This window comes from Schistocerca gregaria, chromosome 9 (genome assembly GCF_023897955.1).
Source record: "Schistocerca gregaria isolate iqSchGreg1 chromosome 9, iqSchGreg1.2, whole genome shotgun sequence".
Lineage (NCBI taxonomy): Eukaryota > Metazoa > Arthropoda > Insecta > Orthoptera > Acrididae > Schistocerca > Schistocerca gregaria.
Genome location: NC_064928.1, coordinates 182,428,321 through 182,454,738, shown reverse-complemented (window position 1 = coordinate 182,454,738; position 26,418 = coordinate 182,428,321). Strand labels below are relative to the sequence as shown.

The following is a 26,418-nucleotide window of genomic DNA, read 5'->3' as shown; positions in this document are numbered from 1 at the left end:
TACTGGCTGCATTTGTTGCTATAGGTACATTTTTCTTCACAAGTAAGAGACATTCTTTGATGAATTTTGCACAGCATACAAATCATACTTACAAGTGTATGAGATTCTAGAATTTTCCAAATCCATTAAAAACTGTGGTAAAAATTGAGATAAATTAACTACAAAATTTGATTTTTTTCTAAACATAAAATTTAAAACGTAACATCTCATTGATTTTTTCATAAATTAAATAGATTCTAGAGTTTCAGACATCTGTAAGTATGGTTTGTATGCTGTGCAAAATTCATTGAACAGTCTCTCTCACTTATGAAGAAAAGTGTACCTATAGCAACAAATGCACCCAACAGTAAGTGAAAAAATGATGAAATTTCACATGCAAAAAAAAAAAAAAATTCTGTTGTTATGTTTTTGAACTTCTGCTGCTACGAGTGTGAATCCTGAATCCTTCCTGGTCATGCTGACAAAGTTTTTTATGAATTTACTTGTAAAAGTATAGACAGTGGAAATTAAAATGTCCTGTGGTGCCTCTCCTGCTCCAAGTCGGCCCTTTTTGACGTCTTACCCCCCTTAAAGACAGTGTTTATTGTAAAACATATCTATATTTCCAGTGGTTTAGGCTGTGTGTTGTCTGTCAGTCACCAAGTCAGTTGGTTGAGAAGGGATTCATCCAACTGAATCTTTCTTGACATTGTTTTAATTGAAACAAAGCACTGTCTATGCTCTCCGTCTGTATCATTACTTGACGATCATGTAGTTAGCCTATGTTGCACCTATGCTGACCAATATTTTGACACTTCACAGGTGGCATTTTTTTCCAAAGCAAACCACGAACTGAAATCAACTGAATGTTGACAACACACAAAATTAGCATGAACTCAAATCAGTTCAATCTTTGCATGCACAAAGATGTGATCATCACTGATTACACACTGAAATATCACTTTCAATTGTATTCTTTCCTGCAAAATATCAATATTCAATGTAGAACCTGTTGTTATGAAAATGTGACAGCAGAACTATCAAAACAACCATCACATTTCATTGATCCATATTTCTAACTTTCTAGCTTTTCCAGTGGATTTTCCAAAAATTTTCTTTCATTCAAATGTTGTACCAACAATCACAAACTAAAAAAAAAAAAGAGAGAGAGAGAGAGAGAGAGAGAGAGAGAGAGAGAGAGAGAGAGAGAGGAAAAGGAAGGGAGAAAAAAGGGAAAAAAATTGTTGAGCCATCTGGGAGAAGATCAATGTGGATTCCAGAAAAAAGTAGGAATACACAAGGCAATATTGTCCTACAATATGTTAAGAAACTCAGACCTGCATTTACTGCATTTTTAAATCTGGAACTAGTATTTGACATTGAGACAAATGTTTGACACTGTTGACAGAAATATGGTACACTATTTCAAATTCTAAAGTTATCAAGGACAAAATAGAGGAAGTGAATAATAGTCAAAGGAAATGAAAGAAAAGCAGTAGTTGAGAAGGAAGTGAAACAGGGTTGTAGCTGTCTCTCATTTTATTCAATCTGCACAATGTTCAAGCAGAAAAGGACACCAAGGAGGAATTCGGAAAGGTTCAGGGAGAAGAAATTAAAACTTTAAGGTTTACCAATGACATTTCTGCTCTATCAAAGAATGGAAAGAACTCAAAACGTCATTTGAATGGAATGGGTAGTGTCTTCAAGGGAGGCTGCTGTTGAAAATCAACAGAAGTAAACCAAGAGTAATAGTCAAACTGAATCATCTGATGCTGACAGGATTAAATTAGGGAATAAGACACTAAAAGCAGTAGAAGAGTTTTGCTTCCTGAGCAGTAAAATAACAGATGATGGCCGAAGTAAAGTGGACATAAAAAGCACACTGGGAATAGCAATAAAAGCTCCTCTGAAAAAGATGCATCATAAATTTAGCAATGGAGGGAAATGTGAAGGGTAAAAATTGCAGAGGGAGACAATGGCTTTGCCACAGCAAGGTTCAGATGGATGTAGGTTGCAGCAATTACGCAAAGGTGAAGAGGCTCATACAGGATAAACTAAAGGGGCGACCCAACAATAATTGGAATCAATCTGTTGCACATGCACACTTTGTAGTTACACATTGTGCCGCAAGGTGGTGATAGTTTGAGGTCTCCCACATCACTCTGTAAGCTGGTGTCAGTCAGAGTTAAGTGGTTTATTTGTAGTACTCTGTTGTTTGCATTCCTATTTCAGCCCTTCAGCCATTAATAATGTGGCCGATAAGAAGAAGCAAGGAGTCTGTATGAAACTCTATTTCCTGTTAGGAGAAACTGCAGCTGAGACAACTGGGAAGCTTTGGAAAGCCTTTAATGATGATGACTTGGGGAAATCACAGGTCTACAAGTGGTTTCCTTGTTTTAAATCTGACAACATATTAGCGGAAGGCATGCCATGCCATGCTCATCCTTCAACAGGAAGAAATGATGAAAACATTGCCACAATCAAATGTGTAATTGATGAAAATCATTGAAGGACCATTGATCAAATTTCTGAGGAAACAAAAGTGTCATGAAGTGCAGTCCAGTGAATTTTAATTGAAGATTTGCATATGAGATGGATGTCTGCAAAATTTGTTCCTCACTTAACTCACAAAGGACCGAAGAGAAAACTGCTTGACTGTCTGCCGCGACTTGAAGAGTGAAGTACAGAACATCCAAATTTCCTTAAAAGAAATGTGACTGGGGATGGTGGTGCTATGGGTATGATCCAGAGTCAAAGTGAGTGTCGAGCCAGTGGAAACTCAAATGTCACCACAACCCACGTCAAGCATGATCCAATATGAAAACATATTAATTTTTTGACTTTTTATTTTTTTTTAAATTTTAATGTCCATGGCTTTATCCACAAGGTGTTCGTTCCTCCACAACAAACAGTGAACCAACATTTTTATCTGGATGTGTTATGAGTATTCCGAGAGACTGCGCAACAAAAACAGCTAGAACTCCAGAGAAATGGGAACTGGTTGCTCCAACACAACAATGCTCCAGCCCCCACAGCTCTGATGGTCCAACAGTTCATGGGGGGAAAAACAGAGAGAGACACATGCTGCTTGTGTCTCATCCACCCTACTCACCTGATCTGGCTCCCTGACTACAGCTGAAGCAGATCCTTAAAGGAAAGCAATTCTGTGATGTGGATGGTGTCAAAGAAAATATGCTAATGGCTTCGAACAGTACTCTGCCTCAGGATCAAAAAAATGAATCGAGATAAGGGCATTAACACATGTGGACAATACTTTGAATGGAACTAAAGTACTATGAATGTAGAGTTAAACAAAAATGCAAGATAACAAGCATTGTGTTTATTTTTTGGCCCTCCCTCATACAGTCAACTTGGCGTAAGTTGATCTCTGAGAGTTACAGTTTTGCAGGCTTATATCTGCCAATAACATAATATAATTTTGTAAATGTCTCCATGGCAAAACCTCAGTGTTGTCACAGACCTATCAATGGCTATTGTTTGTGGCTGCAGCCATCAATGCTTCGCAGATGAAAGCTGGCAGCAGTGCTGTGAGCTGTTGAGGATCTTCTTATACCGTTTTGACTATAGCGTGGAGAGCTGTATCCAACCAGTCTTCAGATTGAGGAGAACAACAACAGTCCCCATAAGTCTGTTGCCTTTCTCCTTCTTAATAAACACTTAGCTTTACACAACAAAGCTACCCCATTTCATTTTTTAGTCACAGCTTTGTGTACCTAATGCTTCACAATGACACTTACAGATGACTATCTTTATATATAGTTAAAGGCTGTGTGAATGCGCACAGGTTGCCCGAACTCTTACGGTAATCGTCACCTTAGTTGGCGTGAGTAATGAGTGGATGGGCAAAAACCTATTATGAACATTACGTATGTAGATTGTGGACAGTTGGGAATGTGGGTCTCATGGGAGATGTGCAAAGGATAAGTCCCTGTAGGTGCACTATTAATCTGTGTCCTCGGTGGCTCAGATGGTTAGAGCATCTGCCATGTAAACAGAAGATCCCGGGTTCGAGTCCCAGTCGGAGCATATATTTTTAGCTGTCCCCATCAAGGTATATCAACAACACCTGTTGGCAGCTGAGGGTTTCAATTAATTTCATTTATGACCTCAGTGCCCAGATGACAGGCATCATGTGTTCTAATGTACACCACAGTTGACATTTGATTGCACCCAGTTATCTCAGTGGCTACCAGAATAATCCAGTTACTTGTATTTTCAAAAACTGATTATTTTTTAATATACGACTTAGCCATTCCACTCTGCAGTGAAAATTCCCTACATTGTAGCTAAGCCATTTCTCCGAAATATTCTTTCTTCCAACAGCACTCATCCTGTAAGGTATGCAGAGGCCTCCTGTGAAGCTCTGAGCATAGGAGGTGAGGTACTGGTGTAAGTAAAGAAGAAAAGTAAAGAAAAAAAAAAACAAGCTGCTTTTACCTTGGCTTGCAAGTCCACATAGTGCTCCAGGTCTTTTTCAATGGGGTCATCGCTGAAGAGTGTGAATCCAGAATGCGCAACATCTCGACATCCAATCTCCTGGTTTAAAGTGCCGACAAATTCTTCAATCGTAGTTGAGCCGTCAAAACTTACGACCTGTAGGTAAAGAATATTACATAGATTTGGCCTATGTACTCACTTTACTTACTGTCAAATGTTACATTTTTTTCTGTCTGTGACATTCACTGAACTATTTCACTGGTATAGGTCAGTAGGTCACTCACCTGGTATGTGCCGTTGAGCATGTGCACAGGGATGGCGTGGGGTAGTGAGTGGTGGTAGGGGTTCTTGAGCAGGATGGACAGCACTTCCATGCGAGATGGCTTCGCTTCACGGCCCCCATTCTGCAGCGTCCTCTCGAGGGCACGTTGGCAGTAGGCAGCATACTTGCCGCATTCCGTCCTGCGAGCATACATCGTTCTCATTAGCTCGTGTGTCCATAGTAATGTCTCTGACTTACTTAGTAGTGGAAAGCACTGTGCAATAGGCATATTGTCTCACATTTAGAAACAAAACAATATGAATAAAGGAATTATGTCACACAGTTCTTATGTACAAAGTGCAATCCAGAAGTTCCAAAACTTAAAATTTGCACATGAGGGCTACAAGTACACTGAAATACAGCTCAGTGTCTCCCTGTACATCTCTCTTGAATTGCTGTAGCAAGTGGCTGTGAGTACTGAGGTTTGGTTAGTTGTTGCTGGGGATATTCCCATTGTCATGTAACCCTGAGTTTGTGCTTTTGTGATGGCTGACCTTAAAGAGCAGCTTTTCTGTACATAGTTTTGTTTTAAACTGACAAAAATGACTGCATACATGCAACCAATGTTGAAGTGAGCTTTTGGAGACAACAGTTTATGTCAGACAGACACTAATGGCCTCCACAAGCACTTCACAAATGGCCACTGATGATGATGACTGTTTCTGTCAGGTGTCAACTGGCATCATAGCAGAAAATGTTCATAATTTGAGGGATATGATTCTTCAAGATCATATACACATCATCTGAGACTGCTACAACACTTTGAGAATACGTTATTGTACATGTGAATGTATTCATTTAGAAGAATTGAACAGAGGAAAGATTGTGATGAAGTTTGTGTCATGTCACAGCTGCTCAAAAGTGACCAGAAGCAGCACAGAGTGGAAGTCTGCAAGCAAGTTAAGCAACTGCTACAATGTGACCTAAAATGTTGTCACCAGCGAAAAGTTCGGTTTATGGTTAGTCATGAAACTAAGCAGGAACAGTCACACTGGAACAGCCCAAGAAAAGTTTTAAAAGGCAAGAGTAATATTAAATCCTTAAGGATTTTTTCTTTTTTTACAGCATGTGGCCCAAATAGCTCAGGAATTTTCAACTGAAAACAAGACATGTCTTTGTGTGATTTCTTCCTCTTCCACAAAATGAAAATCAAGTTGAATGGGCAACCATTTGATACAGTGGAGCAGATTTAAGAGGATTCACAGAGTACTTTAACAAAGAAAGACTTACAAGGTGCATTTTAAAATGAGCGGAAATGATAGGATTTGTGTACTCACTCCTCAATGGCCTACTTTGAAAGTGATGGTGCAGAAAAAGTAATAATTTTAATTAAGATACTTTGAGAACTTTTGGATACTACTTTGTATGTTGACCTGCTCCTTAAGAATGATGGTACTGATGTCCTTTTGACACTAAATGTGTTTCCAGCTATCTCTAAAAACTGAAGGAGACCTGCCTGACCAGAATTGCTAGAAGAAGAAGAGAGGCAGCTGTCTCGAGGACCTCATTTACAGTACAACAACGTGCCAGTGGTTTATTTCCAGAAGTCAGCAAGATAAGGTTCTACTTTAGGATACTGAATTTGGTCCCATCTTCCAGCCTCACCCAACGCTATACTTGGTGGTTTCTTCCTCTTTCCTTGTGTGAAGTAGCAGGTTTTGAAGTCAAAAAGAGGTGACAGAGATGTGGAGTGACTCTGAAATAGCTACAGACAGTTGCCGCCTCAGCAGGATGTCAGCCACCACACCGACAAATGCGAGGCACATGGCATATGGTGGAGCAAATCTGTGGAGGAGGGCTACGGTCCTGACAGAGGATCTTCCTACAGGGTGAGAATGTAGAATTTACACCAGCCTCTCATACACTTGATTGCCACCAGGCACCAAAGGACACTTTTCACCATTTCCAGCCACCCCCGACCCATTCATACAAGCACATAGAAAAATTACCATTTATTACAGTTGTCTCATAGAATTTATTCGAGACACAGAACGGAGGGATCAGAAGAGTTTTCAGTGTACTGGAAGTACTAGTTCTGTAAATGTAGCAACGAGTAGGAGGATCATTTCCGCTTTTCATTATTTTACATTACAATGATTTTCATACTCGATTGTGGTATATCGTGAGGCAACATCTACCGGGGATAGTCGTAACATTTTGATTATCACTTTGGAGAGAAAAATTGTTTGTTTGAGGGTACAAGTTTCAGTCCTGGTGCACAAAGAGGCCAGTGCCACAGTACTAAATGGCACACGCCACTGACAAATTGGACACGGGATGCACCATACTGTATTAGGGCATATGCTTCTGTGCTCGCTAGGACCGCAGGTTTGTAACTGCAAAGAAAAACGTCATAATTAATTCAGTAACTTTATTTTTTGGAAATGATAATTAATATTTGATGATTACCCCTCAGTGAGCTGTGTGATACTAAAAGTGTTTTGATTTGTGCCTAAACACTCCATGAGGTTCCAGCTGCTGGTGAATATTAACCCACTCGCATACGCTGATGGGTATACCGGTCATCGCGCACACTTGGATCTACCTACAATGACGGGTACAGTCATCACTGTGAAATCACCTTGTTGTGTGGTGGTTAGGCATGTACTGCATTACCGATTTTTAGTCCAGGCAGCATGTTAATAGAGATTAGCAGCTGCCTCCACCTTTAAATTGAGCAGAAATGCTCAACTGCAGCTAAATATTACAATGCAAAGTTGACACATTTTTGTAGATTCAGTAGCACAACATGGCTGCTCCATATGAAATCCGAGCTGAAAGAATATGTCAATCTCTTGAAGAAAGTGATTTAAGTGATAATGATGATGAAATAGATTCTGAAAACAGTGAAAGCACAGAATCAGAAGCAAGTGACAACAGTGGTTGAGTTGACAAAGAAGATTTTTCAGTCAACAGTCATGACACTGTAGTAGAGCTGGCAACAGATACATTGACAATTACTGATGAGTGGATCTGGGATAATGTTTGCAATAATCCTCACAGTACAAAGAGCAGCACTGAAGGCGAGGATCATTTCTGGGAGTCAATGTCAAAGAAACACTGTACATGTGGAACAGAGAAGAATGGTTGACAAAGCACACTGGTTTCCTGTGATAGTAGATGAGATGAACGCCCACTTTGCACTTCTGTACAAGATAATTGGTCAGAGAGAAAAATAGTACAGATTCCTATTTTCAGTAAAACCACACCTTTAAGAAGATTCAAAGCCATCTTCATTTCGCTACTGGTTCTGCAGCTGATGAAGGTCAGAACAGTTATTACTATTCTTCTTGACATATTTCAGAGGGCGTACAAGCCTGTAAAATTTTTTTGCATCAATGAGAATGTTGAAATTCAGGGTCGTATGTACAATACGGCCCTTCAAAGAGGGCAAAATTTGGTTTGGAAATATATAAAGTCTGCTCATCTGACAGTGGATACTGTTACAGTTTTAAAATTTATACAGGTCTTGAGGCAAAAAAGTATTCAGCACCCCAGCAAGTGAGAAAAGTATTTTGAATTTGTGTGAGACTCTACTGGATGAATGGAGAACAATATACATGGATGATTGGTATAGTTCTCCCACTTTGTTTCTAAAGCTATTGGAGAAGACGACTTACTCAGTTTGAGCTGTAAAACCAAACAGGAAAAACATACCACCACAGTTCAAGAACTCAGTGATGAAAAATAGTGAACTGACTTTTGCATCAGCAAATAAAGTTCTTGCTTTGAAACACACTGACAAAAAACTAGTGCACATCCTGTCAACCATTCATGATCAGCCTGACTTTAAAGAACAGCAAAAATGAGAAGACTAAGCTGAAACTTAAATGCATCAGTGATTATAACACAGGAATGGGCAACCAACACTTAGCATCATACCCTCCTACGAGAAGATATGTGAACGGATATAAAAAATATATTTTTGTATGTCAGACATGACAATTCTCAATGCAAGCATAGTACACTATATGATGAACTCCAGTAAAAGAAGAATGAGGTCCACAGATTTTCGTCTTAACCTGGCAGAACAAATTTTGATAAACATCAGTTTTTCTAGTCACGAGATTTGCAGATGGCCAAGCCAAAGAACAAATCCATTACAACTATAGGGAAGGTACCGACATTTTTCCATAAAAATACTGGTAACTGACAAAAGGCAGCACCAGCTAGAGGATGTAAGGTCGGTTATGACAGAGGACAGTGTGGAAAATCCTGATTAAGGTACAAAGAGTGCAAGATTTGCCTACATGTGAATAAGTGTTTTAAGCTTTATCACACTCAGACTAATTATGCATGAATATATTTCACACTATAATAGAGAAATACAATAAATTGACACACTAATATAGCTTCTACAGTGTCTCCCACTCAAAAGAGGCTCCACAAACATGTATAGCAATTCTGCTCAAATTGCACTGTGTAATTTGTGATGTTTGACATGGCAACATTGCACTCTGCAACATCATTCAACACAACAGTTTGTTTCCATGCATCACTGTGGCTGGAGCTCAGTGTACAGAGTTTAGTGACAATGTATTGTTATTCTGTTGAAGATGGCATGTTCCTTGTGAAACAATATGGGATCACTGGTTCCATTAAGACATTGTCAGCAAATGTTTGTTGAATAGTTTGGCGACCAGCATATACCATCTAAAAGCTGCATACAAAAGTTAGCGAGCAAGATGGAGAGCAGTGGAATGGTGTTGGACCTTGACAAAGCAGGATGGCTGCCACTATCAGAAGAAAAAGTGACTGACATGAAACAAAGATTGTTGGCTTCTATTGCACAGTCTGTTCAATATTTCTCTCAGGAATGTGGAATGTCACAGAGCACATGTCACAGAGCTACAAGGAAAGCTGACTTGCATCCATACAGGTCTACAGCTGTTCAGGAGCTGAATGCCAATGAACAATGGCGAATGCATTACATTCTGCTATTGGTTTCAGCAATTTATTTTTCCTCTGGTGTGGCCCAAAATGCCAGCTCTACAGGAACAAACCACAGAATATGGAACATTTACAAGAGAACATCATCTTTGAAATCCAGGCAATGACACCAGAGGTTTTGGTAGCAACAATCGAGAATCTGCAGTGTTGTGTTCAACTGTACTGACAAGTCAAGGCCTGGCACTTTCAGCACCTTTTGTGATCCACCTTCATTTCCCCATGAACAAGATATATCATGTTCATTTAATTGTAAGTTCATTTCCTGATTTTTATGCAAAACCTTTAAACACAATTTCAACAAATGTTTGTTTGTTGGGCCTCTTTGAAGTGGGACACTCAGTAGTATGTTACTGTAAAAACTAGGAAAACCGCTAAAACATAAGTGTATTGCTGTGTCACAATGTCAATACAAGTACTGTATGCTAACAGGTTAAAATGTGAAGAAATATTCTTAAACATTATGTATAGCTAGATATCTTATTGTGTACCTGTTGCATTGTACTACAGGTCATCTGATGACGAAAGACAAACACAAGCAAGAGCGAAAATTAAACCCTTTTCTAAATGGCAGCTGAGGTTGCGATTTGAGTAGAATTTAAAACTGAATTACAGTGGCACTCAAAAGTGTTTGGACAAAGTGTTTATTTATGATAAAGTAGAGAGCATTCTAAGGGAGATTAGGAGGTTGTTCCATGGCACAACATACGTGACACGGGTAGGCAAGTACGTGCAATACAAGACAAAAACATAACAACTGCAGATCAACAGTACTTTGACATAACATTTTACAGTTTCCTTTCTTCAGCCATGAACAGTCAAAGCCAAAGTCTTTGGTACAAATTATCCCACCACCAAAACAAAGAATACTTCACATCTCAAGGAGGCAGTAACATAGACTGAGACTGGCCATACTTTCAGAGTATCTACACAAACTGGTGTGTGACCGGAATGAAATCTATAAGATCTGTGGGCATATTAGAGACAAACTGTGACAAGGATGACTGTGAAAAACTACCACCAAAGTAGATAGAATTAGTAGAAAGCAACGTGTAGCAGATCCTCATAAGACTGTATGACAAATTACTGAAGACCTGAATGAATATTGAGGATTAAATGTTCATGTTTCTACAGTACAATGTCAACTTTGCAATCAGAGCTTAACAGACCACTGTCCATGAAAGAAATCATTCCCCAGCTCAGCAAACAGGAAGAAGAAAAGACCCTTTGCTAAAGAATTCTACAAGTGGACACCAAATGATTGGTCAGAGATGTAACTGAACAGTGAAAGCAAATGTAATTTAAAGTGTGAATAGAGTTGCCTGAGACTGCAGTCATGTGTCTGCAAGTTGCATTTGTGTGTGTGTGTGTGTGTGTGTGTGTGTGTGTGTGTGTGTGTGTGTCATGTTTTTGATGAAGACCTTATGGGCCGAAAGCTTTATTTGTGACAGTCTTTTTGTTTTGCCTATCTGTAACTCATCATTTCTGCCCTATCGTGAGTGGCAACTTACTTTTCATAATCTTCTTAATTGTAATTTGATGTATTCTGATGGGATTCAGCGCATTTGTCATCCTGCAAGTAAAAGACGTGGTCCAAACTGCAAGATTCTGAGCATGAAGCATGGAGGATGAAACATTATTGTATGGGGACATTTCTCCATCAAAGGTGTGGGTTTTTCAGTGCGCATAGAGGATATCATAAAGGCCCTGACTGTAGCAACATTTAAAGGAAATATATGCTACCTTTGATGGAAAAGTTATACCACAACACTGGACATTTCAAAATGACAATGTTCCAGAGTATCATATACTCTGTATCCAAGAATACCAAAGGAAAAAAAGATTAAAATTGTGGCATAGACAAGTCACAGTTCACATTTAAATCCAATAGAGCCAGTGTGGGAGCCAGTGGATATATCTGTTGGATGAAGAAATACTAAAATAAAGCCAATTTCTATGAATTCTTCACTCTGAATGGAATAAGATTCTTCACGGCAAAATATTATGTGTAACTGAATTTATGTTCCAGCGACATGCTGTTGTAATAGTACCAAAGGGTTTTGTAACAAAATATTAACATTACTTATTACAGAAAAGTGCACTTATTTTGTTTCTTCCCCATGTATTAAAGGTTTGATTTATTCCAAAACAGTTATGAGGTGAAAATTTCTGAACCTTATTCATTTGAATTACTGAACCTTATTTTCTAATGCAAACATATAATGTGACTACACAAATAATCTCGATTATACCCTTTTTGCGGGTGAGCAACACTCTCACATTCCAACATGAGAGTAGTAAACAATGTGCTGCTCAAACGCTGCAACAGCAGCACTCTATTTTATATCAGTATTCATTGTAAGTACCGAATTTTGTATACACAATGATGATTACAGTAGAATTTATTATAAAGATTAGTTAATGATTTCTATTATGATGTTGTAATTAGGCTTTGCTTTTCCACAACACTATTCCGTTAATGTGTACTTTGATTGCAAATTGTCTGCATAATTTGATTAGCTCTAGTTTTCAAGTCCCCCAATTACTGCAGGTAATTGAGAGTTTACTGTATAAAAGATTTGGAACTTATTAGTTTACTAATTATTTTTATTACTTATTTTATAATAATATGGTTTAATATAATTATAAAATTCAGTAATTATAAAATATGAGGTATTATTTTATGTTAATTTTGACATGTTTCTTTTTCCATGTCTTTTACATGTGTTTTATCCAGCTGACAATTGGTGAATGGATTCTTATATCTATCCGATTCTATTATATTTTCAAACACTGATTTTTTAAAATATATATTTTGTTGTAAAGTGTGATATAACGTCGTATATGTATAATAGTTAGCAGAATACTACCAAAAAAACAGTTGACAATACAATCATGATTAAAAGACTTTTGATGAGCACTACTGACTTTGTGTCAGAACTGCGGTGCAGGTGGCACTTGAGGAACCATAACAGGCGGTTGTTGCGTGGCACGAAGAGCGAGACGGCGAGTGCGAGCAGCTGCCAGCCCTGCACAAACACAAACGTGGGCGGGTTCGTCTTGCAGTCGAGCAGGACAGGTGCGGGGGGTGGTGTGGCCTGCAGCGACGTGGGGGAGCCGCCGCCGCGCCCGCCACCTGCGCCGCCCGCTCCCGCCCCACTGCCGCTGCCCCCGGCACCGCTCCCCCCAGACGAGGAGGAGGTGTCGCAGGCAAACAGCGACTGCGTCGCACACAGCAGCAACTGTGGGAGAGATGCAACAATAGAGTTAAGGCATGCCCGGGTGGACACTGTACATGTTCAAACATCGAGCAAATTATTATCTAAAAATGTTTACAGGAAGCTCCCAGTTGTCTGGGTGCAGATTATGTGGCTTGAAGATTATCTGTGCTTGGTACAGCAATTTTTGTAAAACCAAAACACAAAGCCTGAAGTATCCTACCATTATTATAATGTTCAGAGTGAGTCAAAAATTACTTTACAACTTTTGAATGATATAGAAATTTCTTGAGATAGCTTACAAATTGGTAGGTGTGTCATTCTGCACCAAACAACATCACATTTGATGCACATAGAGTATTACTAGCCAATTCCATGACCAGGTGGACTGGTATACAGCACTGTTAAAATGGATACTTTCACTGGTGCGGAGCACGCTCGTCGTGTGCTTTGTTTTCACGAAATGGACTTTGCAATAACTGTTTGGTGCAAATTTTTCATAAAGAATTTTTAAAAGCCTCTAACCACGCCTATCTCATTGCCTCATGGAAGTTTGAGGTTTCCTCAATAACTGCTTCCCAGGACAGTGGATTGGCTGTTAAGACCCAATTGCATAGCCAGCTCACACCCCAGACTTGAAACCACTGGATTTCTTTCTCTGCAGTTTCATTAAAGAAAGTGTGTGTGTTTCTCTCCTACCAAACTATGCAGCCAATCCAATTAATAGAATTTATGCTGCTGTTGTACAAGTTATGCCCAATTTTCTGCAACAAGTGTGGGAAAAAACTGATTACCACTGGGACATTTGCTGCATCAGAAATGGTAGTCACAAATGACACATGGCACTTTTATGAGAAACTTGAGATTGTTTGCTACAAAATGACACATCTACCAAGTCTATAAGTAATCACAATAAATTTCCATATTATTCTACAACTGTAAAGCCCTTTTGGAATCACCTTGTATATTTTCATTTAGAATGTAAATTTCTAGATGTGAAGACACAGATAATAATAACATCTGTGAGTCATTACACAGCAGCACTTATGAACTGAGGTTTGTGCAGCTTAATGGTGTGAATATAATAAACAAAATGTAGATAGCAGAGAGTATATGAGGTAATCAAGGAACCTATTGTCATGAACAAATTGACATTGAAATGCATTTATCAGTTATTAGAACATGCAAGACAAATTCATTGGGACTACACCACAGTTCTGACTCTTCAGAAAATGAGCTCAAGTGTCTGGAAAAAAAGTGAACTGAAAGCTAGTGATATGAAACACAGCATGTTTGAGTTGTTTTTGACAAAGAATCATGTGTAATATAGTGGGCTCTCAAATATGACATGTATCATGTTTTGTAAACTCATTAAATAGCAGTTTGCACTAGAGATAAATGTATTTTGGATTATCCATGTTGTCTGGTTACCTAGAGAATCTTAGACCTGCATTAATGCAGATAATCATGAGCTTGCTGTACCTACACATATACAGTTCTTTTAAGAATGAATAGAAGACAAGAAATAACATCTTACTATAGGGGAGTGCGACTACTAAAGTAACTTCTTGAACAGCTGGAAGTAGAAATGAATAATGCCCTCCTCATCTCAAGGATTGGTTTGAAGACTGCATTGCATTACTGGTAATAGTGTGCTGTTGCCTTCCTGTGACTTTGAACTGAGTTATCCAGTCATGTACAGCAGGCCTCCTACAGTGTAATGTGCAATCTGCACCACGAAGCACCCCTGGCATTTTTGACAGATACCAATCATTTCCAGAGGCGAAAGAAGTGGTGACTTTCAGATACAATTGTAGGACTGATCAGGGAGTGAACCTGAGAACATGGGATTTGTTGTTCACCAGTTACCCACTGTACTAACAATTGCAAAAATAAAGTATTAAAAATAAATGAAACTTACAAGGAAGTGTCTGCTGACTTTCTCATGGCTTCTGCCTGTGAATTCTTGACACAATAGTCAGATAAATCCATAACTCACCTCTCCATTCTACTGGCTGTGACTGTAATACTCCAATTGTGAATAGAGGTTTGAACTATATCTATGGCAATGTTTTTGGCTGCAATATCCTGATGTTAACTAGAACCCACTCTTCAAATTTCTTATCAAGACTGTGCCTCATGTAGCTTACAAGCAGAAACTTATGAGCATACTGATGGACAATCAAATCTGAGTAACTGAGGAATAATCCTAGGTGCCACACAACCATTGTGAAGTTGCATAAAGGAAAAGCAGTTTTGGCAGAAATTAAAATGTCGAAAGCTCAAACCTATTTCTTAAGAAGAGCAATTTTCAATGCTCGAAGTGAATTACATATTTCATGTTGCCAAAGAAAGAAATCAGGTGAGTCACAGCAGGAGAATATAGGCTCATTTAAACAAAGTGGAAGGTAAGATAGCATTCTGTCTGTTGCTTCAATGCTTGCCAGTATGCACTGTGGAAATAAATGATAGTGCCAAATTGAAACTGAAATGAGACACAAATTAGCTAGCACAGACTGCAGACTGTATGTGGCAAGAGCTTCAGTGCCTGCTGTGGGTTTGTACCACATCAAACGGACAGACTGCATAATGTAAATAGACTTTCCAAACTATATACAGAATAGACTGGTTGTATAAAATGTTTAGTGAAATCATTACTGTCACCAACATAAATCAAAAAGATCTAACAGTATGCCCAACTGAAGTTTGTTTCTGCACAGAATAACCAAACTCTCGCCTGATTCTGACATGCTGGGGGTATGAGTATTAAGGCAGATGATGTTTCAAGAACCAACAAACACATCCCAAACAGCTACTTGCCCCACCCTCCCATTACCTGAACTGTTCAGTTCAGCATGTGGAGAGGCATTCCGTAAACCCGCAGAGCAGCACTAATCAACGTCTCTCTCTTACTTGAGGTCATCATACTTCAAAACCACACATCATACTACAACCTGGATGCCTTTGTGTCACTAGCCACAACTTTTGTAGTTGAGGAAAAGAATAAGAGGTCTTGAGATAAACTAAGATACTTAGTTACACTACGAGATGAATGTTAGCATTTTACACTGCTTTCTTTTTACTGCAAGATGGGACACAGAGCACAATGGTGAATCACTCAGTATATTTAATTTTTGAGTATTCTCCAACACTCTCCCCTTCTGTCCTTAATTTAATGAACACTCAGAAGTAAGATCTAGATTACTGCTACAATGGTCAAATTAATGATCTTTCCCTCATGGGAGGCCACAGCCATATGGAATTTTTTGAACGATATTTCCACCATTTCACTGTTAGTTGTTCATTTATTTTACACAAACATTATTTCAGCTTTGTGGCCATTCTCAGGTGAAAACTGAAACTTTAAAATATATCTGACCTGTTTGTGACATGTCATTATCGAAAAAACATTTCTGGTCTTATAAACCGTAGTTGTATTACAGGGTATGAGTACATATCCAAGATACTTCATATTGCTGACATTGTGCACAGCGAGAAACTATTAACATATTGTATGGCATATTTAACAGCAAATATATTACTGTGACCTGCATTTCACAGTTTTGGTGCTATTTTTTTCCAGTTTTGATTTTTTCCAGTTTCATTGTTATTTTTTTTCAATTTTGGTGCTATTTTTGATGCCCTATCATACCTAGTTATGTGGGAAATGAACTGTCATTTTAAGATTATGCACAACCTACAGCCTTTAGGAAATAAGAAGTCAAAATGCAAATTGCAACATTCAGTAAATATCAGTTATGGAACTTCCTGGCACGTTAAAACTGTGTGCCGGGCTGAGACTCGAACTCAATTTGCCAGCGTATAAGATGCACCAGCAAAGAATGTGACCCCCTCCCCTCTTTTTAAGAGTTTTTTACAGAAAAAATTTCTGACTTAATACATCTACTGCAAGACAATTATAGCACATACAAGCATGTACATCAAATATGTAGGAAATATAAATTATTTAATCATTGTTTCACTTTTGATACTTTGTCCAACTCACAAACTTGAGAAATACTAGGTCTCTACCTCCTTCCTGATAATGTAGTTTCAAAATCTGTAGACTGCATCCATCTGTTCCACTCCTTCTTCATTAAGTCCCTTAAAAGGTCTATTGATACTTACATCTAATGGTTGAAGTAAACTAGTAAGCCTTTTTAGCATTATAGCTAACTGGTCTTCAATTCCTTTGGTTCATTTCTAACGTCTTCTATTTTGTAAGAATGAAACTGATCCAATACTAAGAGGGCAATCTTTTTCAGTAGACCTCCAGGTCCCCTAGACCAAATTTTATCTATCCATGCTTTCATTCCTCCACCATCAATTCATCCAGCCTTTGTTGTGCACATGGACAGTTATTGCTTTTTGTGACTGTTCCTTAGGAAGCACCTTTCTTTTAAAAATCAATTTTGTTCCATCAGCACAGCAAGATAAAATGACTGTGTAATGATTCTTTTAATGGCCTGAAGTTTTAACAGTGACACGTTTTGTACCCTTGGAGTCCACAGTTCTGTTAGAAGGCATGTCAAAGGTTAGCAGAGTCTCAACCATGTTTACAATTTGTAAATTTCAAACTTTTCTCTTCACCTCCTGTTAATGGCAAATCAATGAAATTCAACAATTTGTTCTTCATACTTGGCTGACACCTTCTGTGATTTTGGTCTCGGTCCACATACAAAGCCAATACCTCTCTGTAAATCTTGAACACCACGATGTCGAACTATTTAAGTTGGCAATTCCTTTGTCAGTGGATATTGCTTTTGCTTGATGAATGATCAATTTTGCAAAAACTGAAATTCTTGCTTGTCCATTTTCTAAAATCCAGGTACTGAGTTCAGCTTCAATTTTTGGCCATTTAATAGTTTTAATTCTCAGATTATGTTTACTGCAAGGTGCTTCCTTTAAAACATCTTCCTGATTCCACCAGGTTCTTATCATTTTTTCAGGGCAGGTAGCCCTGTTTGCATGTTCTTTTGCATAGGCAGTCACTTTCAGCTTAAATGCAATAGTTTAGCAGTGCCATTTTTCAGCCATAGTTTTAAAATAAAATAATGCAAGTGGATTTCTAAAATGGTGTTTGTGTATTCCCATGAAGGAGTTTTGCAGATTGGTCGCAAATTAGTGTTCGTACAGATACCAACAGAAAATTCAAAATGTTTAACTTCGATGGTCAATGGATGAGTGTGTGATGATGCAGCACAATTTCATGACACAGTGGGCAAGGATAATAAACAGAAGATATGTCAACACGGGACATCTTTGTGACTTTCATTATGTGTACTCAGATGGAGAGTAACTATGCCTCGAAGACAGGCACGTGAACAATATATGTGGCCCAAAGACAGGCGGGTGAACGACGTATGTAGACATTAGCGTTTCAGAGAGTACGTGTAATTGAGCTCAAAGAAGCAGGATTGGAGTAATTGGTGAATCACTCAACATTTGAATGGGAGTGACGTTACTATTCAATGATTTTGGTAGGTATGGGTGAACTGTGGATGAACAACAGTGTCAAGAAGGAAGTGATTGATGTAGAGAGATAACGGAATGTGAACAATGGAATTCTTACAGTGGAGCAGCAGACTGACAAGAATACAGGATGGAATTTGGAATGTAGGAGACCTCTGTCTGGCAAATAAGTGAGAAACACCTGGGAGGTAGGAAAGTCATGTGCACCCTGGATCAACACAACAGTGAGAACAGCTTTCTTCCCTTCACAAACAATTTGACCTTTCTTTAAAAAAAAAAATTGGACAAAAATTGCTCCATATGACTTTTAATTGTTTATTTATTTTACACAATCATGATTTCAGCTTTGTAGCCATTTTCAGTTGCATGTTCAAATGTTAAAGTGTGTCTACCCTGTCAGTGACATTAACATGTAGTATGGCATATATAAAAGCAAATATATTCCTGTGACCTGCATTCACACAAAAACTGTGAAAGAAATACTACTGCAATTAGCAAAAAATAAATAAATAAATAAATTAAATAAAATAAACTGAATCTGGCAAAAAATAATACCAAATCTGACAAGGAAAAATTCACAGAATGTGGCAAAAAACAGTTCTGTATTTGACTAATATGACACCAAAATTGAGAAACAAAATAGCCAAAGTTGAAAAAAAAGCACCAAAAAGGCAAAAATTTACACAAAAATTGATAAAAAATATCATAATTGGAAAAAATTCTGAATTTAGCTAAAATAGCACTGTATTTTAGAGAAAAATAGCACCAAAACTGCAAAAAATAACACCAAATTTGGCTGCAAGATAAAACAAATTCTTCCTGGCCCTGGGTGTTAGCATCTACTCTGAAAGGACTCTTACTGAGATTACTGGCCATAATAAAAAGAAGCCAATGGTGAGAGTAGTATTTGTTAAAACGTGAACTTTACTTTTTAATTGAGGTCAATTAATTTTGAGACAGTACACATTTATAAACATCGTTAAAAAAGCTTTGCTGGAAAATGTGCTGATCGTACACAGGATGAACCCAAATGCCACTGAGAAAATTTTAGAAGCTGTTCAGGAATATTTGTTGAGTATTTTGGTATGAAGGCCCTGTGGTCTCCAGTGGTTCATTACGAAGAAACAATCTAATTATTCAGTCAGTCTGAAGTCCTAGTTAGCTTTGTTTCTGTTAATACCTTCACAACATGGAACATAAGACACAGAGTAATGTGACAACTCTCAGAGAGACAACATAGTGCTATGAGGTGCTATGCTTGCCGAACCCGTTTGTGAGATGCATATTGGCCAGCTCTTCATTTGTAAACCTGTCTATACTGATATATGGAGTCCATGCAAGATATGGTGGCTGATGCACAGTGACCAGTTTTCTTTGGAAGCAATGAGCAAGTTCATTCGTTTGCTCAGAATGGAAAACTGACAGTGTTTGCCTGCTTTTGGCCAATCCATAACATGATGTAGTGACTGAATTGAGGCACATGCCCTGCAATATTTCTCAAATGATTTTCTATAAACTAATTGGTAAAAACATTTCATTTCTGCATTACTTATAGCTGCATTTATGTCAGCTTCTTGATGGCAAGCCCATCACTTCATTAATGGTAACAGTTATTGCAATATTTGCATTTAAGTAAGACACTATGCGAAATTTAAAAAAGTTTGCAATCAAAAATAGGGATTGGTATGATTTTGCATTTGGTGGATATTGTATAATGCGCCAATGCTTATGAAATTCAGCTGACATTTTAAATTTTTACAATATTATGAAAAGGATAGATGCTACTCACTGTATAGTGGAGATTCTGATAGGTACAACAAAGCAACTGTCAGAAAGTGATCATACGGCCAACAAAGCCTTCATCGAAAATAGACAGCATATACGCACACACTCGAGCAAATGCAATTCACACACACATGACCACAGCCTCTCACAAACTGTGGTCATGTGTGTGTCAGTTGTGTTTGCATGAGTATGTGTGTGTAGGTTGTCTATTTTTGATATAGGCCTTGTTGGCCATAAGCCCACTTTCTGACAGTGTCTTTGTTGTGCCCATCAGTGACTCATCTCCGCTATATGGTCAGTAGCAGCTATACTTTTCATAACACTGTTACATTCCAACCTGAATTTTTCAATGTTTGATATTGAATTTTTACTCAGAGTTGGGTGTGAAGTTCTCTATCTGTCACCAGTCTAGAGAAAATTGATCTGATGTAGCATGCTCATTTCCTATCCTGGGTGCCTACAATGAAGCCAGAATGAAATATCCACAATACTCCTCATATTTCATAAACAGTTTGAGAAACAAAATGAAATTTTGGCAAATGATAGCACGCAAAGAGGAGACTGTTTTGTCTTATGGTTATTATGCAAAACTTGTCCGCCCCCAGTAGCTGAGTGGTCAGTGTGACAGAATGTTAATCCTAAAGAGCCTGGGTTCGATTCCCAGCTGGGTCGGAGATTTTCTCCGCTCAGGGTCTGGGTGTTGTGTTGCCCTAATCATCACCATTTCATCCTCATCGACACGCAAGTCACCGAAGTGGCATCAAAATGAAAGACTTGCACCTGACAAACGGTCTACCCAACGGGAGGCCCTAGACACACGAAATTTATTATTTATTATGCAAAACTTCATTTTGTACCCTCTTATCCCACTAACTACAGACTTTTTCAATGAAAGAATGTAATTTTTTACAGACAATCAATGGCTGGTGAAATGAGAAATGCTGTGGGATTTATCATAAGTTATTGACCTTACTTTCACTCTATGCCTCAGTTAATAAACTTAATAAACTGTGGTTTCAAATTTCTTTCACAATTGTGTCTGCACAACATGTTTGTGAAGTGACATTGTGCAAACTTTGCTGCGTTTTGGAGAAAGAAACAAATTTTAACACAGCAACAAGAGAAATGTAGGTTTTACTCAAAATTAGACAGTCACGACAGTTCTCTGAAAGTTACAAATAGCTAACAAGCCAGATGAAAATAAATCACTGCTTCTATTGCATTTTCAATGGAATTATTTCTAGATACTGTCAAAGGGGTGATTTTGGATGGTTTTGTCATTATTTTGATTGCAACTTTCGTATATATTGTTATATTAAATTGATTGTTATGGAAGTCATAGGGTACATGTGTAATAAATAAAATATCCCAGAACCAGAAAGTGTATGTGTAGGTATATTTATCTGAGGCAGATAAATAAAGTGTCCAAAGTTACCCCATGGATTGGGGTGATCTCAGACACGTGTGTTTTTAAATCTCTGTCCAAAGTTACAGTATACAGAGAGTGAATTCAGACAGTTACTGCCTTTTTTAAAAATTCTACATGCCTTTTATTTGATTTTGGTGACGTTTTTACACAATTTAAGGTAGCCTTTTGTTACTAATAAGTGATACACAATGAGGGTTTCATCACAGTTGATCATGTTGCTAGGTGGGAGATGTTCCAGCTTTGCCTTGATATTGGAGACGAACATCTTAACAGTCTCTTTGTTCACCTCTGCATGAGCTCGTTTAATATTTTCGCTTAAGCGAACGGAAATATCTTCTGACTGTCGTTTGAGGAATAAATGCACCCATTCTCCTCCTGGCAAATTATTATGAAATTTCTTCTCTTTTCGGCCAGATTTATCAAGGTAGCCTTTAACTCAATATCTAATATCCAATTTAGTGAAGGGAAATCCCCAATGTGCAGCCCTCAAGATACCTTGCTTCAACATTTCTTCTTCTTCTTTATTTAGCACTGGCTGTCCTCCCATTTGTTTCGGATGTGCTTCCTGCACTTTATTTTGTAGGGTTGATTTAGGTATAACATACAAACCACATGCCTTTCTGTAAGATAATTTACCACTCTGAATATCACAAACAGCTTTATCTAAAAGTTACGGGTCATAATTACACCATACTGTAGCACTTCTCCTGCTCTTATATGTTCTTGGCATTGTCCAAAATCACCCCACACAGTACACAGTTTTGCAAAAACCATCATTTTATAACCTTGCACGAGAAACTTGGCAAACTTATACATAAATTGTCTCAATGCTGTTAGCTACTGAGTGCGTCAACAGTTACAGTTACAATAACTTCCTGCTTGACACAACAATAGAAAGTTTCCACTTTATGATAATGCATGGATTTTAACACTGAGATTGTTCATCAATTATTCACCTAGGGAAACAACTGACGCAAAATAAAAGTTGTGGAAAGTGATAAATGCAATCTTGCACTTAAAATAACTGGTGCAATGATGTTAAAATAAGTAACTCTTTGTTTCTATGCAGTGGCAAAGACCAAATATGCCATGCTGTCCGATTTCGCCACGGTGTCCAAAATCACCCCATTTGACGGTACTAACCAAGGCACAATTGATAGATCTTTTTGAATGTTCATCATGCAAATGTGGATGTGGAGAGGCCCCACTTGATATTTACAAAAATCTGAGTGTAGGCTTTAATTTAGAATGACACTTTCCCTCCAGCACTCAGCATTTTCCATGCAATGGCTGCCCTCATCACCCACAATTACCACTCTCCCCACGCATGCCTTGCTGACTACACAGCTTCTAGTCACATTATTATGCATGCATTCTATCACTGTTATTGTATAATTGTACTTGAGACAGAACTGAGCAATACCTAATACAAATTTGGTGAAGCTTAAGTAGGCATTACTGTTGTTAACAGCAAGTGGTGTGAGTGAACGGCACAAGTTTGTTTCCAAATGAGCTTCTCATTCTGTACTGTCAACGTTTGTACTGTTGTGCCAGATTTTTAGTAGAATATAGATACAAAGATAAAGAGGGGTACAAAATCAAAGCAAATGCAATTTCAGTACATGGGAGGCATTGGGTCCCTTAGACCAAAATACTCAGTAAATACCCCTGTCAGTGGAGATCAGGTCAACAGGTATAGGCAGGTTGGATGTACGAGATGCAGTCTCAACAGGTCTCATGAGTAAGGAAACTAAATAGCTCTCCAAGGGCAGCAGCACTACACAGGAACTACCGAGAGGTGGAGCCACTGGTCCTGTGTCTTGCACGATACATTTACTCAAAAAGAACAAGTTTCAAAGGAAACAAATGGGAGTGGATTTGAACAGAATGAGGTACACTTTTCTAAAGCTTTTGAACACTAAATGGAGATGAAACATTTAAAGCCATTATTAAAGAAGCATGAGACTCTAGGCTAAACAATGACAGGAACATAATAGAATGCTTTTTATTAAATAAAACTATTCATAAAAGTCTCCTAAGAGATGTGATGAGATATAATGATAATTTGATAGAGGTTTCGACTAGGTGGGCAGAGGAAAAATAAAATTGTTGAGCTTTTGTATTTAGAACAATGTGAAGACAACGACTGGATGGACCGTAAAATAAACAAAGAGAAGAATTAGATTGGTCTAGAGCAATTTTGATAGACCAAATAGGGTCTCCAAAACTGAGCTCAATATGTGCCAGAAATGGTAAGGTTATAGACAGAGTGTTTTGCCAGTTTTTTCTCGCAGCAGTGAGAGATGTACTTTGAATGCAAAAACCATTCGAAACCCGAGTTGTATTGGGAGTTACTGTGAGAGACATAGAAATATGCAAATGGATCAGTATTCAAAACGAAATAAAGGTGTGGGAGGCAAGTGGTGGATAACCTTGAGTGATGGTCCAATGGGCACTGGCTAAAAGACAGTAGGAATCAAGCTTATTTGTTGTGCAAATTTATTATTTACTCGGTCAAATGCCTTTTTTTTAAAATATGGATGCACTTTCAGTAAAGGGAGAGATCATATCACAAAAAATGAATGAAAACAGAATGCCTAAGATAACAATAAATTATTGACCAATAGGGAGAAGGTCAATAAGTAGACAAATGAAGGTGAAGAGACCAAATAAAAACCAACCATAGGCAAAAGGGGCACTGAACAAGAGTATTTAACAGGGAAATGCTCAACACTTGAAGAATGAAGAAGAAGAAGAATGTGCTTTCTTCCGTTCCCTTTTTGTCCAACTATGGAAGATGCTTCCCTGGGCATAATGATTTAGTGCTTATGTCCAAGCACATTTGTTCAGTCGGCACAGATTATCTTTCACTTGTCTGCTTATGAATTATTGTGCTTGCACTGTATTTCATATCTAATTTTCCACTTACAAAAGGTTCACCAAAACCCCGGTATCTTTTACAGTAAATTAAAGTTCTCCAAGTAATGATACTTTGCTTTTAGTGATAAAAATAAAACATGCTTTTCCAAGCATGTGTGTGTGTGTGTGTGTGTGTGAGAGAGAGAGAGAGAGAGAGAGAGAGAGAGAGAGAGAGAGAGAGGTGGGGTGGGGGGGAGTTGGCTATTGTTTCTGTGTAATGATCAATGATGGAATGTCCATTATATGTGCACACAAGTACCATATGTTTTTATGTGGTTTGAGACCATGTCTTAACCAGCCAAATACATTGTATATTAAGAAATGTCTCTATAAAAAATGCCACATTATATAGTAGTTTTATATGAAAGCTTAAAACATTTAAGACCTGTAGAACTATTATAATTCTTTTCTCTTTATTTATGAAGGTTCTAATAAAAGTTATTATCCCCTGTGCAGTATGCAGCAATTATCAAGGAAATACGTTGCCTTAAATACAATTAATTGATATAATATCAGTCAATAAAATTATATATGTATACAAATTTTTATGTATCTTCAATTACAAATCTTATGACAAATCAGGCCACAAACAGTCACAAAAATCTATGTGAAAAACCACCAGAATTATATAATTAAGTACATAAATATGCTTTTTCAGCACTGACATGAAAACATAAATCACTATTGTTAAATTTAACATTGCAAATGACAGCCAAAGATAGAAATGAACAAACAATTACACATAAGAGGGAAAAAAAGTACGCCAGAATTTTTTCACTTCCAAAAATTAAACAAAAAGAAGATAACAGCCCACAAACATCCAAAACATGCATCTGCTTGAAATTACCAATGAATAAGTTGGAATGTGATAGATACAAGTGGAATAAGTATGCATTTGTGATAAGAAATGAACATAAAGCAGAAGCATTCATGCATATATCATTTTGTTGATTCATCACAAAATACAGCAACATGAACAACTACATTCATGAAACTTCCTGGCAGATTAAAACTGTGTGCCTGACTGCCTGACCAAGACTCAAACTTGGGATCTTTGCCTTTCGCGGGCAAGTGCTCTACCATCTGAGCTACCAAAGCACGACTCATGCCCGGTACTCACAGCTTTACTTCTGCTTTATCTCGTCTCCTCTCTTGGTAGAGCACTTGTCCGCAAAAGGCAAAGGTCCCGAGTTCGAGTCTCGGCCTGGCAAACAGTTTTAATCTGCAAGGAAGTTTCATATCAGCACACACTCCGCTGCAGAGTGAAAATCTCATTCAGCTATATTCATGTATAAATAATTTAATTGGATAGATACAAAATATAGTCACCAATTAGAGGCAGAACACACATAAAAGACGGTCATAACTGGCGTGATTTCAGAACCAGTGGCTCCTTCTTCAGGCAGAAGGGTTGAAAGGGAAAGAAGAGGGGTGAAGGAAAAGGACTGGAGAGGTCTACAAAAAGGGATAGAGTTCAGGAAAGTCAGCCAGAACCACGGGTCAGTAACTCTTCCCTGACTCGCATTTCTGGCTGACTTTCCCGAAGTCTACGCCTTTTCCTAGACCCATCCAGTCCTTTTCCTTCATCCGTCTTCCTTCCCCTTCAACCCTTCTGCCATAAGCCTGTCAATTACAGTCATCTTTTATGTGTGTTCTGCCACTGCTTGGTAAGTAGATTTTTTATCTATCCAGTTAAACTATTTTGTCAATAATTGATTGTTTTTGTTATTATATATCCATGTATAGATGTTCACCACATTAAGTTTAATGCTTCAGTTTGTCTATCTTTCAAATTGTACAAACACACTTTTTATACATGTAGCAGTAGAATCACAGATTAAAGGTGAATGCCAATGTATCTTCATGAACTGTTTTTCTGAGTTTTATAT

General features: G+C 38.0%; 1 protein-coding gene across 5 annotated transcripts in view; it reads right to left on the bottom strand.

Annotated features, from left to right (window-relative positions):
- LOC126291754 (uncharacterized protein CG43867) overlaps nt 1–26,418 on the bottom strand; it is a 518,693-nt gene that overhangs the window by 34,438 nt on the left and 457,837 nt on the right. For all 5 annotated transcript variants that reach the window (XM_049985431.1, XM_049985433.1, XM_049985432.1 and 2 more), the window contains 3 exons: nt 12,635–12,948; nt 4,722–4,899; nt 4,438–4,593 (listed from right to left, as the gene is read on the bottom strand). In XM_049985431.1, coding sequence (XP_049841388.1) covers nt 4,438–4,593; nt 4,722–4,899; nt 12,635–12,948 — 648 coding nt within the window. The remainder of the gene's footprint in view (nt 1–4,437; nt 4,594–4,721; nt 4,900–12,634; nt 12,949–26,418) is intronic.